The 20651-nt window shown below is 36.9% G+C and overlaps 1 protein-coding gene across 3 annotated transcripts in view; it reads right to left on the bottom strand.

The window, feature by feature from the left end:
* The window catches only part of FGF14 (fibroblast growth factor 14), a gene marked incomplete at both ends in the record, with an annotated part of 579759 nt that continues 559108 nt past the window's right edge, over positions 1 to 20651 (bottom strand). For all 3 annotated transcript variants that reach the window (XM_079721985.1, XM_079721987.1, XM_079721986.1), the window contains 2 exons: positions 1 to 137; positions 3142 to 3340. In XM_079721985.1, the coding sequence (XP_079578111.1) occupies positions 1 to 137; positions 3142 to 3340 (336 nt within the window). The remainder of the gene's footprint in view (positions 138 to 3141; positions 3341 to 20651) is intronic.

Below are 20651 nucleotides of genomic sequence, written 5' to 3'. Positions count from 1 at the left end.
CTATGTCGTCTTACTTTTGTTGACTGGTTTGCCTCCATTCATGATTGCAGATGCGCTTGTGCTTTTACTCGGCGTCACCCCAGCTTTTGGGACCGTTTCTCCGACGTCATGCAAAGATGGTTCTCGGTACATGGCAACTAGTGACGGGGAGGGCAGGAGGAAAAGGAGACGTTACCTGGTTAGCTTCACGCACAGACCTCAGCCGTTGGCCCAGTCCCGTTTCCCCTGAAGTCAAGTAACCCCATCAAGAGGGAATTCCTGTTTTAAAGCAGTAAAATCCAGCCCCCAAACAGAAAATATTAATTCCTTTGCATTTTCTGGTTTGTGTATCCAAAATACGCACCTGGGGGTACCTGCATTTTTGTCTAGGAGAGAAGGTTTAAATAGGGGATGTGGCCACACACACACACACACACACCCCACACACAGGAACTATGTGAGAATGGCAAGCATTTAACCTAATTCTCTTTGTTCAGCGAGAAAGACTTTCCTTCCACTGAACGCTGTCAACACGTGGAACTCATTCTCACTCATCTTTTCCATTCTAGGTATTTACACCCCTAGGTCATTAAATAATTTTTCTCTCAAGTGCTTCAAAGGCAATATAATCACACTACTGTCAGCTTCAAAGCCATAAGAACAATACAAACAACTCACTTTCCTTAAGCCAGGGTCTTCTGGAGATCATTGTTTAGATTTCCTCTCCCGAAATCATGCAAAGAGACCCTTAAATAATTGAAGGCAAGTGTGGGGTGTTTTATATTTTTTATGCCTCATTTTCAGGTATAATCATGAAAATCTGTAATTGATGTCATATAAGGCAGAAGTACAGAATGGCAAGAGGGCAAGTGGGAATGACGTCTGAGGAAGCTCTGGGGAATTGATCTGGTGACATCATTAATCACAATAGTTCATGTGGCTTTTTTGAAAATGATTCCAGGGAATCCTGGGAAAGGAGATTTCAGGGTGACTGATGCTTGGGGAAAACTGAGTTAAAATCATCTGCCATCAGAAAGACAAGCGAATTAGAGCTGCCCAACCTGCTTTTTAGGGTTTTGAAAGCCTACATTTTATGAAGAGAACTTAAGCTTTGTTAGGATGAACCACTAGATGCATTCTCCATGTTCAAGGTGGTAGGATTTCACCTTTTGCAAATGCATCGTGAGATCTTTCAGCAGCACACAGGCTTGAAAGCACATGTGTATCAGACCTATAATAAAGGACTTAGCACGTGAAAAGGATTAAGAGATTAATCCATATCCTTGACACATTTTCCAGTCCCTCACTCCCACTAGTCATTTAGTTAGGCGACCACAGCATCAGAGTGCTAATCTTGATCGTCTACACAGTGAAGTTGTGTAAGAAATATGAATACCCCAGAGCACCAAAAATTCATCAAGAATCTAATTTGCCCTAACAATTCCAATGATATAATTTACATCCTGTATGGGTTTTGAAAGTTTGAAATTAATTTTCCTTATCAATTACACTATGTGATAACCTGTCTTTATAATACCTCCTTAATTGTCTTTAGAGTACTTCTGTCTGCTAGTTTTTTGAAAATTCTATTTCTCTCTTCTTCATGTATACATAAACACACAACAAACACATATACACACAACAGTTCAGTGTATTAATAAAATGCAGAGTGATATTACTATCCCATATCTTTAGGGTCTCAGATATTTCCTGCTGGATATACTAAATAGCTGGTTTCCAGATTTTGCCTGATTTTTGTAGAGTTGCTATGGGCTTAGTTTTTAAATTTTTTTCACTCGCATTTGAATATCTGACGATCTCAAAGTTCACTTGAAGTGGTAAAGCCAAATCATGGATACGTTATTTTGGAAGAAGAGAGAAACCCTCTAATTTCTTATTTTTATTCTCATTTTCCTTATGATCTATCATAGAATGAGAATAATTCACTCATATTTCAGACTGGAATAATTTTTCCTTTCCTAGATAGGTCCTGGTGGCTACTTGTTTGTGTTTCAATGACTCGTTGTAGAGGCAAATTTAGTTAAGAGTGATAGTCAATATCACTGAAATTATAAAGACGGTATTAACCAACAAGACTGGTTTTCCAAACTTAGGCAAACTGAAAGCTGAATTATATATCCACAGATAATTAATAATTAACTTCCAATATTTCAAATTATCTTATTCCTATAAAGACAATATGGATTATAAAACCAATATGCGTTTCTCTTGATGGCTAATGCTTTCCTGTAGGAATAAGAAACAAAAAGAAAAATCGAACCATGTAGGCTGACTTCAAACGTTTACTTAGTTATTGCAGGTCTGATTTTCTGCAAAAGGTAAACAAAAGCATTTGAATAGAAAACACTTTTGAAAAGCCTCAATATCAATTTCTTTTGGTAGTTCCCAAACAAATGTTACATAGATAAAATGACGCTTCCGGTAGAATCCTTAATGAGAAATGTGCAGATGTTTCTGATTAATTAAAATTTTGTAGCCTCCTCTCCAGAAATCCAATCAAAGTAAATCTGAAGGCTCCATTGTTTACAGCTGAGTGTCAAAGAAGGTCAAGCCACATTTGAATTTACTAAACAATTATGCAGTTTGGAAGGGAGATATCTAATATCAACAAGTTCTTTAAAGGCCAACTTATTAACTCTTTATATTTCCTGTAATTATACTAATTCACAGATATGTGGTTACTTTCAGCTAGATAATAGCAAAATGGGCAAATACTCAAACATTCCATAATACTCAAAACTTAGTTTTTCTAGTATACCTACTGTCATAGTCACAGCTTTATAATGTCATTGCAGATTTTAAATTTCTTAAATTAATTAATTAATTAAAATTATTTAGAGAGGTTGGGGTAGTGAGGATCTGAGACATGAGAAATGAGCACGGGCATATTTAAATTAATGGAATGTATGTGTATGTATATATATATATATATACATAATATACACACATATACATATATACAGTAAAGTGTACAAATCTTAGAGGCACAGCTTATGTAGACACCCGTGAATCACCACTGAGATCAAGATAAAGAACATTTCCAGCATTCCATGAGGGCTCCTTGTGGCCATGGTAGAGTCATCAGTGTGAAAGATAAATGTGTGATAAACCTGATAAGGATAAAACACCCATAACACTCACCTTCCAATGGCTTGGGTAGAAAATGAGCTGCTGCCTTGGTTTTCTTTACTCTGTTTCCTTTCATAACTTGCCCTTCCTTGTTCAATCCCAAAAACCAGGCTCTACCAGATTCCTGTTGTCTGTACAGCATCGATGAGTAGATTACATAATAGTTTTCAAAAACAGATTCTTTAAACTTGCATTCAGGGGTAAAAAGTTCCTGTTGAGAGAAAAGGAAGAAATGAAAGTTAGAGGAAGGAATGGGAGCTTCCTCATGCTTCCTCTTCCTTCTTCCATAAACTTGCCCACGATGGCCAACGAGTCAGCCCTTGGGCAGGGATGGCCAAATGTACCTCCTCCTGCAGGTATTAATTGTCCATATACATTTATCAACATACAATGAATAGAGAAGAAGTTGCTACTTTGGGGAATATATATATACACACACACACATATACATATGTGTGTGTGTGTGTGTGTGTATAGGCAAAAGTATGGATGTCCTTTAATTAGAAATTAGAATACAGGAGCAAACTCAAAATAATTTCAGTTGAACAGAATACAATTCAACCAGAGTATAAACAGAAACAACAGGATAAAGGAGCATCCTGTATTCACAACAAACTAAACAAAATAAAATATATGTGTAAGGTCTAGCCTATTTTCAATATTTCCATAGGAATAATTACATGATACCCTGTTGCCAGTTGTTCACTAGGTCACTGATATTACAGGGTGATACATTTTACCTACAAAGAGACAAGCTGACACCTCAAACTAAGCCCCTGACAATCAGCTGGCATACAAACTAGCCCCTGGAGCAGAGGCCAGATGTCATGTTAGCTGATCATAGTGACAGGAGCTGAAAATCATGACCTAATCCACGGTTCAGAGTCCCCCTGGAACTCTTGAAGTGAATTATCAACAGCTGCCCTGAATAAAATTTTTGGAGGGCTTCCCTGGTGGCGCAGTGGTTAAGAATCCGCCTGCCAATGCAGGGGACGTGGGTTTGATCCCTGGTCCGGGAAGATCCCACATGCTGCGGAGCAACAAAGCTCGTGCGCTACAACTACCAAGCCTGCGCTCTAGAGCCTGTGAGCCACAACTACTGAGCCCACGTGCCACAACTACTGAAGCCCGCACGCCTAGAGCCCGTGCTCCACAACAAGAGAAGCCACCGCAATGAGAAGCCCGAACCGCACAACAAAGAGAAGACCCCACTTGCTGCAACTAGAGAAAGCCCGAGCACAGCAGCGAAGACCCAACACAGCCAAAAAAAAAAATTTTTTTTGGAAAGAGTACAATGAGTTAACATGACTCTCAAAGCCATTATCTACACTGATTGATGAATAACACAAAGCTTGCTACCTTATGATTATCATTAATAACACAAATATTCATAGATGAGTTTTACATACTTCTAAAATTTAACCTACAAAGGCATTTCAGATAGACCTCTGTGAAAAATAATTTTAAAATTCAGCCTTCCTAGTTACAGACCATGGAAGTCACTTAACTAGTTTTTGTGGCTATTTTAAATAGGCTCAACACTGTGCTCTTCCATATTTATGAAATAGAGATGCAAAACAGAGCTTTATTGTCATTATCTTTTAAAAAATATCAGGTAGTTAAAATTTTTTTCACCTTAATAGATTTTTATGACTACAGAAAATAGTAACTTTTGTTTTTCTTTTAAAAAAGTTATTTTCTATACACATTCTGAAAAACATATCCTTTAGGGTCTAAAAATATAAAACCTTTAAGAGTTAAAGTTATGCTAGCCATAATAAGGAATGTGACATTATTGTCTGTAGAAATGTTCTTTCAGTATTTCCCAGCAGAGTGTTAATTATCAAGTGGTGTCTCTTGCAGGATACAATTTATTCAGAGTGCCCCATAACTTTAATTCACTGAAAGTTAAATCGTTTTCCAAGGGGAACAGGTTTTGTTAATGGCAGGTGCTTTTTATGACAAAGATGATAGTTCCAGTTATTAATTTGATGAGATTAAAACAGCCAGAAGACAGGTTTAGCCGCCTCCCAAAGGAATTTATGTAGACCTTCATTTCTTTGAGATGATGCTACCTCAGGTTTGAATTAGATACCATCCAAATAAATATTCCGGTCTTCTGCAAAGTTTTATTTCTCCAAATATCCTCCTATTAGTTCTCTGACTAATAAATGATAGTCTTGGTGAGTCAGTCTCCAGGCCCTACTTCAGAGGAAAAACTGATAAAAGGGTGGGTATTCATACATTTGTGGTGAGGAAAATAAAATGGAATGCTCTAAGACTAATAAATATAAGATATTGGTTGAACGTGTACCTTCTAGGACAAACAGATTAGACTTTGGCATGTCCTTTGTCTTTTTATTGAGACAGGCCAAGGCAGCTAAGAATACTATTTATTAGTACTAGTTAAAACCGGTTGTAGAACCAACTGGGAGTGGGTATGGTAAAGGCTGACCCAGTAAGTCACTCAGTGGGGAGAGAAGCTGGCACCTGCTGACTAAGATATCAGGTCTCTGCCCGGAGCTTTACCTTATTAAGAGGACCATTGAAGACTGACCTTAATCTCGAGACAGGAAGGTCTCCAGCTTTGGAAATGCAGGTCCATAGGGTGATCAACCCTTCCTTATATTCAATTGATCCCCACTGCCATAATGTACGAAACATGGAGGACACTGCTTGCCTTACCATCAGCAATTAGAAGTGTATTGTCTCTACTCTAAATTGACTAAGTTGAATATGAATGAGAATGAAGACCCTTGATGTGGAAGAAGTCGTTAGGTATGTCTCTGTCACTAAGTCTTTTTAAATCAAATGTTTGCATCTTAAGACTCCAAGGAAGTCAATTACACATCCCCTTTCTACAAGCTGTGCCAGTAACTTCAGAGGGAGGTGATTCTGTCTTCCACAGTGAGAGCCACTGCCTTCAGGTGATTGTGATGGTGGCGACTGGCTGGTACTTTTTCACCCTTCTTTATTCTTGGTTAAATAATTAATGTGTATACACATACTTACATGCATACACACTACATTCAAAGTTACTATTGTCTAATGCTTTTTGCTAGACTCCTCTAGACATTTCAAGAATACAATCTGCTCATGAAATATTGGAGTTCAAAATAATCCCATCATTCTCATGAGAACTGGTAGGACTAATGAAAGTTGAGATTGGTTACTACTTATTTGCTGTCATAAGGGACAAATGTACTTTCAATCTGAAAATGGGAGACAGGGTGACTATGAATGTCATCTGTGGAAACAGACCTCCTGGGGTCAACCCTGACCCCACTCCTTCCTGGCTGTGAGTCCTTGGGAAAATTACTTAATCCCTGGGCTTCAGTTTCCTCATCTCTAAAATGGGTACAAAAATCATAGGATAATACCGTGGTTGGGAGAATTGAGTGAATCAATACGCATTACATATTTAGAAGAGGACCTGGCATATAGTAAGTACTCAATATTTATTCTAAAAAGGTTTCCCATTATGTATAGTCAAAAATAACCCTGTATCAGTTATTTCAATTCTATCAACAATTCTGCAAACCAAAATTTATTTAAATGATTAGTCAGTGAGAACAATTTTGTATGAACTGTTGGGCTCAGCCTCAGATGTACCAAAATGAACATATACAAAATGAACAGGATTCTTCCTGGAAGAATTTTATTAAAATTTTTGTGCTTAAAAATGCTAGTACCGGGCCTCCCTGGTGGCGCAGTGGTTGAGAGTCCGCCTGCCGATGCAGGGGATACGGGTTCGTGCCCCGGTCTGGGAGGATCCCATATGCCGCGGAGCGGCTGGGCCCGTGAGCCATGGCTGCTGAGCCTGCGCATCCGGAGCCTGTGCTCCGCAACGGGAGAGGCCACAACAGTGAGAGGCCCGCGTACCACAAAAAAAAAAAAAAAAAAAAAAATGCTAGTACCATGCAATATTTGCTGTGGTAAACTTACCTTCCTAGAGGGACTATAGGTGGGGTAAATGGTACTGTGAAAAGCAAGATGTGGGCAATGCCATGGTATATTTGGAAAACTATCATTAGTCCATTACTGGGACTCTGTGAGGGCCAAAGTGCAGAATGATGTGCTAGGTTAGAGAAATGTAATAAAGGGTCTTGGGCACTCTGATAAACAGGTTAGACTCCTTATTATAAGCAAGAGGTAGATATGCAGAGTTCTTGAATAAGCAAGGGAATGATGATATAGTCTGATTAGTGTTTTATATTCTGTTGTCTTTGTGGAGGATGGTTTGAGAAGTTAGTAACCCTTATTATATACTGATGTGTTGAAGCCCAATCTCCTGTGAAATGGACTTGAAAACTGTTTGTAGGACATGTGTAGTTGTGTATTCATGTTAGTAATTAGTATTAATTTAATAATCAAGGGCGATAAAGTAAGGAGAGAAATACCACCAGAATTATGACACATTATTAAATTGAGTTCTGAACTTCCTGGTAGCTGAGACAAAAAGAGAAAGGCTTTATGTAATACAAATTATTAAAGAGAGAAAATCTTTTCTTTTTCTTGGCACTAACTTCTACAAGGTATTTCCTTGCAAGGAAAAAGTGACTTTGACCAAATAAAGAAAACATAACACACATAACCCAAGCAAAAATGCTCTTGATAGTAACTGTACAATGAATAGAGTCACAGTTTTGTGTTTGAGTCCTACAATATGCTTTAGAGGGACAGATGGAGTGAATAGTCCCATAGGTAGGATTGGGAAAAATTGTAATTGATGAGATCCCCAGAGATCAGCTTTGTGGCTGGAGCCACAAACTCAAATGCCTATCCTGACCAGGCAGATACGAGAGTGAAGCAGGCTGGCGTCATCAGAGCACCTAGCCTCTATGACCAGGACCCCCAAGATGGCTGCTTTGCTGCTCTCAGGACATTCCCTGCTGGACCAGGGCCTGCTTCACCTACACCCTACTCACCTGATTGACCTTCCTACATACTTGCCCCTGTCCCAGCTAGTGACTGTTCCAATCTTTAGATCAGAACATCTCCGCCCTGATAGCTTAACAAAGGGGCGGGGAGGGGCATGCCCCTCTGCTAGTTTCCCTGGTAACAGATGAGCCAAGCGAATGTCAATTCCCCCTATAACTGGTAACCTCCCCCCTCCCCCCGGGGGGGCAAAGACTGCGGCCCTTCCTGACTGCCATCCGCCAAACACTGTGGGGTGTTGCTCCAGGATCTTGCTTCACAGATGTAAGATTCCCCCTGTCCATTATACCACTGATTTCTCTATCACTGACTCCGGGCTCTTTCCTAGGTCTAGAAGCTGAGCAAGTATAGGGCTTGCAGGCCTGCAGGCTGCAGCCCAACATAGCATCATGTGAGGATAAATGCCCCCTACTCATGCTCAGAGCTGGACAGAAGAGATGGACAGAATGGCAGAAAGTATGACGGTTCTCATGGGAAAATAAAAACCTTAGATCTGCAGACGTTCTTCCTGGTTTTTCAAAGGAAGTAAAACATCCAGATTTCTGGGTAAAAATCTCCTTTGTATGGTGGCAGCTACTTCTTTGTTCTTGTTTTTGTTTTTCAATGTAGCACGGACCAATGGTCTGAGGTGGACCCCTGAGCACCCAGTTTGAGACCTCCAATGTAGAGTGGCAAGAAAACTACTAAAGAAAGAAGGAAGCCCAGGTGGCTTATCAACGCAGCCCTAACCTAACTGATGGTATTTATCTATTTGAGTCATACCACGACTGTGCCAGTGAAACATTCTAAAACTGGCAGTGATAATATGAGAAGACTTATTTAAATTTAAGCTCAAATATAAACTCTTTGAAACTGCCAAAATGAAATAGATAAGGAGTTTGATGTGTCTTTTTCTCTTCTTGCCCAGCCTATATTTAGAGCCACCAACACCATCACAACAGAAGTCAACAGCAGTTGAGTTCCAGCAGAAGCTTAAATATTAGTGTGTAACTTTGCCAAACGAAATCATCAAATAACAGAATAGAAAAACACAACAATTAAACAAAAATTTCATATCTCCTTTTATGTTGTGGTTGTTTTGAAATGAAAGGACCATCTGTGGTGTACTTATTATCTTAACAGTAGCAGCAGAATTCCTCTTCTGAGGGAAATGTCTTTGTTTAAGAAAATACTGTGATGGGCCATTTGCATGCACCAAGCAGGGCTTCTCAGTTCAGGATGAGAGGAGGGGGTGGAGGGAATAGAGGACCCATGTTCCATAATTTGTAACCAATAAATAAGCCATAAACCCAGATAATTCAGCATAATCATAACCTAATAGCTATCAGTGACCTTGAGAATCTAACCCAGTGGTCGGCAAACTACAATCCATGGCCAAATTCATGCTACAAAGTGCAGTGGCGGGTTGTTGAGATTGTATGACCTGCAAAAACTGTGGTATTTACTGTATGGTCCTTTGCTAAAAAATTTTGCCAACTCTGATCTAAGGTTGGTAATCTAGTTTCAAATCTTCCCAAATTAAGCTTGGATTGCACTTATGTTCATGTATACAAATGCATACAATTTGAATCAGCATTTTCATCAGAGTTTCATCCCCGGAAAAGCCTTTACGGTGTGTTATGAGCCTGGGCTTCTTGTAAAAGTAGTTAGTTATGTAGTAGTCCACAAATTCCATTTAGTTACTACATCTCTTTTGTTTTTATTTACAACTACATGAAAATTATGTTTGGTTAATATTTACAGGTTTGCCTAGTACCAGCACCACCACTGTTTCGAAGGGAAAACATAAAAAGAAACATTCCAGACAAATTTTTAGCAGTTATTAGAATACAAGGCAATTCCAAAATAGATTAAAAAGAGAGAATAGAGAAATGATATTAGACATATTGTGGGAAATAGCATATAATAAATGCACAGTAAATAATAGCTATTAATTATATTCTAGAGTCATCAAAACCTCAGTCCCCTCCCATCAACAGCCTAATAATGGCCCTGACCCTGGACTTCTTATGAATATTTCTCCCCAGGCTTAAGTTGAGAGGAGGAGGGAGCCTCAGACTTCAAGTTCTCACTTGAAGAATAACAACAAATTACAAAGGTTTCTTGCAAATATCAAATAAGATAATAGGGGTGGTTCAAATCATTACAAAAATAATTTGTAAATTATAAATTGAATTATAAACTATAGCTATATTATAATCTATAAATGGAATCCAAAAGTACAACTCAAATATTAATTGTTATCATGAACAGGGTAGTAGTTATTTACTCTTAACAGGTTTCAATTTAATTAGACACACCTTTAGATGGAAATCTCAATGATCCATTTAACATGTCTGTATCTCAGTTAGCTTTTTCTTCCCTTTCTACCTTTGGGAGATGTAGTCTACCAAGGTTTATCCTGAGGTCAGTAGAAATTCATACTAATCTCCTTCATCTTCTACAATTTTAAAATTAATTATATCCTGGGACTTCCCTGGTGGTCCAGTGGCTAAGACTCCACACTCCCAATGCAGGGGGCCCAAGTTCGATCCCTGGTCGGGGAACTGGATCCCACATGCATGCTGCAACTAAGAGTTTCCATGCTACAACTATGAGTCTGCATGCCACAACTAAGATCCTGCATGCCACAACAGGGACCCAGTGCAGTCAAAGCAAAGAAACAGACAAATAAACAAACAAGTAAATAAATATTAAAAAAATAAATAAATAAAATTAAATTAATTATATCCTTTAATGATACTGTTCTGACACTACCCAGTTTTTGAAAAAAGAAATACAGAACACTCTTAAGGTTACATATAAAGGGAAGAATATTCTGACCTTTTGGAAGATTTTATAGTCATGAATTTTGAAACAAAAAATAATTTGTAGTTAACGCTCAAAAGTAGAAAATTTAGTTGACTAATGCATTTTATTTATCTGAAATTCTACATAATCAATATGTACAATATCAGGCTGTGACTAATGCCCACAGGGAGAAAAAAAGTATAATTTTTTACATGTTTAAGAGGCAGCTTTTATTTGATTATAGGACCCAGTGATTTTGAGTATATTCCCACCAACAATACAATCTCCACAAGTCCTTATATTTATAGGACCAGAAGCTGTTACTTAGTTTCTGGGGAAACAAAATTGTAAATGAAGGCTTTGTTTTGCCAGTAAAGACCTTATTTGCCATTTAGAGATGTTTGATATATATATCTTTAGATATATTATTTCATTTACTAAATATTATATTTTAATTTATTATGTTATATTTAATATGTATATTCTTTTTATGACATTATGCTTTTAAACAATTGTGGCAAGAACAACTTTTATTTGTTATAATGATTCATATTAAGTAATTTAATTATCTTATTTATTTAATGTAAATATATATTTTATATGTATTATAATACATATATATAAGCTTAAATATATCATTGCTACTTAAAACATGGTATTCAGGGATCAGTAGCAACTTCCTCACTTGGGAAGTTGTTAGAGATGCAGATTTCCAGTCCCCACGGCTGACCTATAGAATCAAAATTTGCATTTTAACAATACCCCAGGTGATTCGTATGCATATGAGAGCTTGGGAAGCATTGGTATATGTTCCTGTTACCATACAGAACAAATTAATATCAATACATGATCACAAAATTTTAGTAAATATCAAATAAATTGGCATTATTCGTAAGCTTTCTACCATCTTAAGACTAGTATAAAATTTATTAAAGCAAGGAAATGGAAGCAAAAATATAAAGTACTTGCGGTATATCTTTAAATAAGAAGCTCTAAGATTATAATTAAAACATGTGCCAACTAGTTCTATAATGTTAAATCTGTTTTCTCTAGAATATAGACATGTATAATTCCTAAAATAATAATGCTTGTCACATGAACAGATGGTATCAGTGCTATAAATATTAGCAAAAAAATCACAAAATAAATACGCTTAAGAAAGTATTAATACAACCACATACCATTCTTAGAATTTGTCAGTGCTTAACAGTGATGCCTCAAAATAATAATGATGAAGATGATGGTAATAATAATAATGTCAATAACTACAGCTAACAGTCAAACTGTGCACACGTCTATACCAAGCACTGTTCTACACATTTACCTAATCAACTAATCATTCCACACTATAATCCTGTGAGATTGGTACTATTATTATCCCCATTTTAGAAATGAAGAAATTGAGCCCAGAGGGTTTAACTAACTTGCCCAAGTACACTTCTTTTCATCAAGATGAATAATTTAACTATTCCTACTCACTTATCATTCAATTGAAGAGATGCACTTTTCTAGATATGAGATCAATTGCAAAAATGGCCTGAATTCTTCACCCTCCCTGGATCAAAGCTCTCATAGCATGTAATGTAACTTGTCTTCCCACTATGAGCTAAGATGAAGAAGGCAGAGGCTTGACAAGCACTTGTACAAGTGGGTTTGCCTTCTCAGCCTCATCCACTGCCCTGAGAGCACCCCTGGGCTAGCCTGCTGGAGAAGAGACACACGTGGAACACAGCCAAGTTGCCCAACCTAAACTAGTCTATTTCCAGACAGGGGATCAAGTCCTACCAGGATGTGCAGAGCCACCTAGCCGATCTCCATATGACTCCAGATGCACAAGCATTAATACACTTAACTGTTATAGGCCGCTTCAGCACTCATTGTTTGCTACATGGTGTCATTAAGGAATTGATAACCGATACAGATAATTAATTCAACTGAATTATTATTCAGTTAAAACTCAGAAAATATGTACCTTATACAGCTGCTCTCTATCTACATCTAACTACATATGAAAACAAACACAGATGGAAAAGAGTAATGAATGACATATGCTGTCATCTTGGCAAAAGTGTCACATGTCTTAGGATATCATTGTTAAGGGGGAAAAAGTATATTATTAAAAGAGTTTAAAAAAACAAGAAACAAGAATACATAGGAGTACTTAAAATGAATCTCTTCTCCCCTTTACCCAAGCTGTACGCTCCTTCCCCCGCCCCCCATTGATCAGTTAAAGAAACGCTGAACAAAGCAGAAACTGAGTTGGCTACCCTCTGTTGCCAACCATCCCTCTAACTCACTGCAGTCTTACATTCCCCAGGGAAAGGTTGGAATGGGATGAGGATGTCATGGTGGGTCATCTTGTGATTAAAAACTGGGCTCTTAGATCAAATGTGTTCTGGTGTTTTGTCATACATCCGCTCCTCAACAGAAGACTTCTCCAACATGTGTAGGGTCAATTGTATATAACTTTGCCTAAAAGAGAAACATAAAACTGAGAGTGTTTTATGTGAAAGGAATCAGACTGGATGTATGTGATGAAACCCAGGAGAAGTGCTGCCATGACTTTTTAATAAGTTTCTGAACAATCAGAGTGAATAATGTCATGATAATAGCAGATGCATACTGTAATATGCAAAGAGTTTCTTGGTCTGAGAAATACTCAGAGGCTTCATCAGAGATTAGTAATGTCTCGAAGTCAGAGTGTTGGCATTACTTCATCCTTTATTTTAAGGATTTTTCAGATTCAGTTAGTGACGTGTAGTTTTGTTACAGCACACATATTACATAAAGCCAAATATATATATATATATATACACTAACCATGATAATATCAGTAAGCATTTGAACATCTTAGAAATGAGATTGCCTCATTCAAAAGGTAAATAATAAAATCTATTGCACAGTCCACATCATAGTAATACCTAAAGCATGATCCATGAACTGGTACCTATCTACAAATTATTTATTTCTGGTCTGCAATGAAACAAGTACAAAACTGAGCAAAAACACTTATAAACTTCTATAGCAATTTAACAAAATATTTTTACTAACTGTTGAATATAAAAATAAAAACTCTGGACTTTTATTCTGTACTTAAAGTATTTTCTAGTAACTTAATTTGATTATATTTTCTGAAAGTATATCTCTGCAAAAGATTGGAAAAATTAAAAAAATACTATCCTTCACCACAAATAGTCTAGGGAACATCGCTCTATTATATATAGGGTTGGATGTGACTATAAATCTAATTAAAGGAGAACTAAAGTGAGAATTAGTAGCAATTATTATTTTTTTATTAATGTAAGCCAGTCACAATGCTAAATGCTTTACGCAAATTACCTCATTTTATTCCTTTTAACAAAGTATGATGCTAAAGTTAAGTATCTTGGTGAGAATTTATATAGCTAGTAAGTGGTACAGCAGGAATGGATCCTAGGCTGTCTGAGTTTTTGACCTCGGCTCAACCTCACTAGTTATACCTGGTCAACCTAGTATACATAATTCTAAAAGGGAATCAAAGACAGGAAATGTGGCTTGACAACAGGCAGGGCAACCGCAAGGGAAGTAAAATAGTTCCAGAACAAAATTTCTCCAATGAATGACCTTCAAGGAAGGAGTAGAAAAGATTATTAAATCCACTGGATAAATTACTTAAAATTATCAGCCATATTAGTGTTTATTTTATTTTCTATTTCATTCCATTTCCCTAATGTCTCTTGAGTGTTGAGTTTGGATTAGGACTCGATCTGGTGTGACCTTCTACCTGGTCTAGGTCCCTCAGACATTTCATATACCAGAAATAGAAGGAAGAAATCAAGGGAGATAGCATTTAAGAAATGAGTGCATAATTAAGGGATTCTAAAGTTTTGGGGGAAAAAAACCAAAAAAACCTGTGTTCTTAGCATCAGGGTACTAATGGTGGTGGTGATGGTGGGAGTGAGGAATGGTGATGCAACAAAGATTTCCTGAGTGGAACAAATGCTGCAGAAAATATTCAGCTCTTTTATATTTAACCAGACCAAGATATTATCACATACAGTAGCAAACATTTTCAATTCATATTGCACTAGAATTTTTTGTTAGCCAAAACAAGAGCAGAATTTGCTGTGCAAAAAAATTAAGTTTGTTAGTTTTTGTACTTAGATCAATTCAGTATTTTACCGTGTCCTACCCAAACTGAGTCTCGTTGCTTTATCTTACTTTATCAACGTTTTCTTTCATCTCCTTGTAGTTTTTGGCCCGTGTTATCTTGAGAAACTGAATATAAAAATGCCAAATATTTAACTGTGACTTTCACTTTGCCAAATTCTATGAGTGAACATGGGCTTGTTTTCATCAGGTTTTTTCTTCCGCCTAACTCTTTGAACTATGTTTTAAAACTATTTTTACAGCTCTGCATGCTTCTCTCCTTAGGCCTATTTCTACATGCATCTACAAGCTTTTTCTACTTTCTTTTCTTTAAGCTCCACTTTAAGTTAGAACTTTCCATAGAAGTTTTTTTATGTGTGTTTGCATTGTGGATTTTTCCTAATAAAAACGTACCCAGTCAAAACCACTTATTTGTATAAACAAAACCAAAACCAAACAGATAATCAAAACTATCCATTTATCCAACCTATAAAATGCAAGCTTCCATAGAAAAATGAAGGAAGTACAAGCAGGTTCTACAATATTCCTAAAATGCCATATTCATTGAATAATATTAATTTGTATTGAGCTTTATGATTTTCAAAGGCCATTCACATATATTTTGTTTGATTTAATAATGCTGTTAAAAATGCTTCAAGAAGAAGAATAGCATTATTCCATGTCATAGATGATGATTTTACATCTCTGAGAGTATAGGCCCTCATAAGGAATGGATTAAGATGTTTTTATTTCTATCCATGTGATATTTTATGTACATATTGCTGTTACTGAGCAAATAATTATTAATAATAACAATGTTGAAAATATGAACCAAATGTAAGAGGTTTAATTTTTTCCCCCCAGAATATCAAATAACTCATGTTACTGGAATAAAAGAGGTCAGTATCTGATAAAGAATCACTAACACTAACAAAAAGAAGAAAAAGAATCATCATCAACACTGAACGTGTGGAATATAGAGGAAGCCCATGTGGTGCTGAAATGATAACCTGAGGATTGCTTTCCTTTGATTTTTGCTTTATTAGCTAGAAACACATTGGCCATGACTTCCCAGATTCTGGTTGCAAGTTGTTCGATAATTCCAAAGGTTAGCACAAAAGGACAAACATGGAACACTGGAGAGAAAGGTCAGGAAAGTAAGAAAAGGGGCAATAGCAACACTTCCTGGGAAGAAGAGTGACTGGGGAGAGGAAAACGTCGACCTGTTGGCTAAATGACTCTACCCAGGTGAAGCTGTCACCATGAAGCTCAATTCTGCCATGGATTTAATTGTCTAATTACCACTGAATTATTTTCATGTTATATTATGAAATTTTACAGGCATTAATGAATTAAATGGTTTTACTTTCAGGTTGTTGGTTGAGAATGTGACACTATTAAATGGAAAGAATTATATTAATTATAAATAATACTAATACTAAACAAATACTAAACATTCTGTCCCAGATATTACATAATAAATTTGAATACTGTGAACACATGGAAACATGTTTCCATTATTCTATACTTAATAATATCTAAAATTCATGCATTTATTTTTCCATTGTTTATTGGTTAAATAAATGCATGAATTTTAGACATTATATACTTGTCAGTGACTGTCCTTGATCTGGAGATATAAACAATGAGCAAAAATGATATAGCTGGTACTCTTGGGGCATAAAGTCTAGGGGAGGAGACAATTATTTACACTACTGATCATATCACTACAAAATAAGACAAGTTCCTACAAGAAAAGGAATGATTTCCATGAGAACACGCAACAAACATGCCTGACCTAGCCTGAGTTGGTACGGAAAAACATTCAAATCGGAGCTGAGATCTAAAACATCAGCATGAGTTCACTAGGCTTAGAGCGGGGTGAAGAATATTCCTGGAGAGGGCAACATCATGTGCAAAGGCCCTGGGGCAGAAGCAGAGACAGACCATTTGATGGACAAAAAGAAAACCAAAATTGGAATGCAGAGTGTGAAGGAGACAGCAGTAGGAGTTGAGATCTGTGTGCTAACCATGTGCCAAACTAGATAGTCATGTTAAGAGTTTAGGTCTTTCCATAGAAACACTGGGAGAACATTAAAAGTTTTTATGCAGAGCATGTCACAATCAGGTAGGCATTTGGAAAGACCACTCTGGCTAAAGTGTGAAGAATAGAAAAGAGAGCCAGTTTGGATGCAAGAATGCTGGTCTGTCTACTGCAATACCAGGCAAGACTTTGGCAGTGGAGTGGAGTGGAGAGAAAAGCACAGACTGAGGAAATATTTTGGAGGTCAAATAGTCAGTACCCTGTGATTGTACCTGGCAGCTAAGGGAGAAGGAGTGTCAAGCAAAGTGTGTAGGTTTTTTGCTTGTGGAACTGGATGACATTTGGTGTGTGTTTATTGCTGTTTTTGAAAGGTCAAATACTGCAGTTCTGTATTCTTGGGCAAAATAAAGCTTACGTGTATAACCTAAGTGTACATAGTGCTTTCTGTCCTTTTATAGAACATTATTTCAAATATTTAGAGGGTAATTTTCCACAATGTTTTATTTAAATTGTTTCCCTTAAGTAGCTTGTGTGTGTGTGTGTGTGTTTTCAAGAGTTTCAATTACCTTTTAGTAGAGGGGATCAATATCACGTCAGCAATCACAATACAGAACTTCCCATGCTGTGCTGAAGACATAGGAGGCAGTCTAGAAGAGGGAATAGCTATTCCTGCCTTGGAGAAGGGCACAAGCTTTTGAAACATGATGTTATTTAGCTACAGGTTTTGGGTTTTTTTAAAACATCTTTATTGGAGTATAACTGCTTTTGAAAGGTGAATCAGAGTTTGTGAAGGTGAAGAAGAAAGAGAAAAAGCATCCCACTTGGAAGGAAAAGAACTGCCTTCTAGAAATTACGAGAAGCCCCTTGAGGTAGGAGTCTTGGACCAGCACGGCTGGAAGCTAAGGTCCGTGTGGTGATGTGACACTGGGATACAGCAAGCCACGCTGGCCATGCCGTGGGGTTGTGACTTTCTGATCAACAAAGATAAGCCCCAGAGATTTTCAAGAAAATGGATGAGATTGTGTTTTAAAAGATAACCGGGGACTTCCCTGGCCGTCACTGGTTAAGACTTCGCCTTCCAAGGCAGGGGGTGCGGGTTGGATCCCTGGTCAGAGAGCTAAGATCCCACATGCCTCGTGGCCAAAAAAACCAAAACGTGAAAGAGAAGCCATATTGTAACAAATTCCATAAAGACGTTCACAATGGTCCGCATCAAAAAAATAAAAATAAATAAAATAAATAAAAAGAGAACCTATCATATAATCTAGCAATCACGTTCCTTGCTATCTACCCAAATGAGGTGAAATTTGCATCCTCAGAGAGACCTGCATAGACTTTATTTGTAATTTCCAACTATTCGGAGCAACCAAGGTGGCTTTCAATAGATGAATGTATAAACAAACTGTGGTAAACCCATACAGTGGAATATTATTCAGCGATAAAAAGAAATTATCAAGCCATGGGTTATCTTAAATGTATATTACTAAGTAAAAGAAGCCAATCTGAAAAGGCTATATAGTGTATGATTCTAACTCTGTGACATTCCTGAAAAGGCAGAATTATGGGGTCAGTAAAAAGATCAGTGGCTTGCCAGGGCTGTAGGGGGAGGAATGAATAGGTGCAGCACAGAGGACTTTGAAGGCAGTGAAATTATCTGAATGATTCTGTAGTGGTACATGTCGTTGTATATATCCTACATTTGTCAATATCCATAGGATGCACAGCACAAAAAGTAAATACTAATGTAAACTATGGACTTTAGTTAGTAACAGTATACCAATACCAGTTCATCAATTGTAATATTTGTACCACACTAATGCTAGATGTTAATAAAAAGGGAAACTTTTGCGGGGGGGAAGGGGTTTATGGGAACTCTCTTTACTTTCTGCTCAAGTTTTCTATAAACCTAAAATTGCTAAAAAAGAATAAAGTCTATTCATTTACAAAATTAAAAAGAAAGATAACTAACTCAGAGTAGAGGAGGATTTTAGTCCAGGGGCAGAGATTTGCAGCATCTGCATAGGTTCTCCCATTAATGTCTTAATAAATTCCATGGTACGAATAATTTGCAGTTATGTATTAAGGAAGATATATGTATTAACAATGCTCAAGAACAATATTTGAATGCCCGGGATGGGGAAGCAAAAGTGGAATCTCTAGATCAGTGATGAGCCAACTACAGTCCCCAGGCCAAAGCAGGCCTGCCAAATAAAGTTTTATTGTCACACAGCCAAGCTCATTAATTTACATATTGCCTATGGCTACTTTTGAGTTACAACAGCAGTTGATTGTATAGCAATTGAGACCGTGTGACCTACAAGCCTAAAACATTCATCTGGCCCTTTACAGACTTAAGTTTGCCAGCCCTTGCAATAGACTCTCACTGGGACTGGCTGAATATGTATAGCTTTCATAGAATTCCCTCATTTCAGAAGAAGTCATATTGAGATACAAAAACCTTCTCAGAAAAAGAAAAAAGAAAGAAAGAAAAGAAACAATTCCATCTATGGACAGATCCCTCTGAGAATATCTGAGATTTGGAGATATGATTCTGGAGAAGGTTTTCCAATTTGATCTATATAGATAATGTAGTATTCATGTCGATCCACTGAACAGCCCAATTATGAAAGAGATTGAGCGGCATTCTATGCTATATATTTTATTACTATTTTATTTATCACACCAATATATTTTAAATTCTATCAGCAAAGTTACAGAGGCACATTTCTAATGAAATCTGTGATTAAAGTATCAACAGTTAAAGAGAAAAGTAGAAATCTGAAGCGTTTGCTTCTGTGTAACCACAAACAACATTTGAAAAATAGATTTATAGCATGTTTATCTTCGCAATGTTCTCATGCACTGCTAATCAGAGAAGTAAACATAAGATAGTCAGAATCTGATGTAAATAACTTAAAAAAATATTTAATATAAACTTTAATCAGTTATATAAGGTACAGAAGGAGAGCAGTAAAAAAGCCAAACAAGCCTTATTATAATGAGTGATGATAAAATCAGCACTTATAAGAATAACTAAAAATACTTGGTAGAGTCAGTCTCTGTATCATTTCAGAATGTGTGCAGCTACAAGGAGCAAAGAACAGACTATCTAAATTGCAGTGGCTTAAATATTAGAATTTGAATTCTCTCTCATGTGAAAAGTCTGTAAGGGTTTGTGCTTCCAGCTTTGGATCAGTGCCTCTGATTTCACCAAGAAAATATACATATATATATTTTTTCTCTCTCTCTCTCCTTTCTGCCATGTTGAACGTATGTGTTGGCGATTTTCTCTCACAAAATATTGCTATAGATCCAACCATCACATTTTCATAGAAGAGAATCCCAATTAACATGGAAGAGGGTTGGGGGATAAAAGGGCTGTCTCTATTTTTTGAGGAAGGAAATATTTTCTCAGAAGCTCCTTAACAGAGCTTATTATTTATTTCATTGGTCAGAATAAGGGCATATACCCACACCTAGAATAATTGCTGGTTAAGTAAAATGGGGCTGCTATGATGGGTCTAAAATTTAAGCCTTAAATCAAGCATTATTAATTTCCTGGATTAGAGCATATGGCCCACTCAAATAAAAGGGGGATTTTGTTAGCAAGGAAGAAGAAATT

The sequence above is a fragment of the Hyperoodon ampullatus genome (genome assembly GCF_949752795.1).
Source record: "Hyperoodon ampullatus genome assembly, chromosome: 16".
Taxonomy (NCBI): domain Eukaryota; kingdom Metazoa; phylum Chordata; class Mammalia; order Artiodactyla; family Ziphiidae; genus Hyperoodon; species Hyperoodon ampullatus.
Note: the sequence above shows the minus strand (reverse complement) of the source record. Positions and strands in the feature narration are given on the sequence as shown.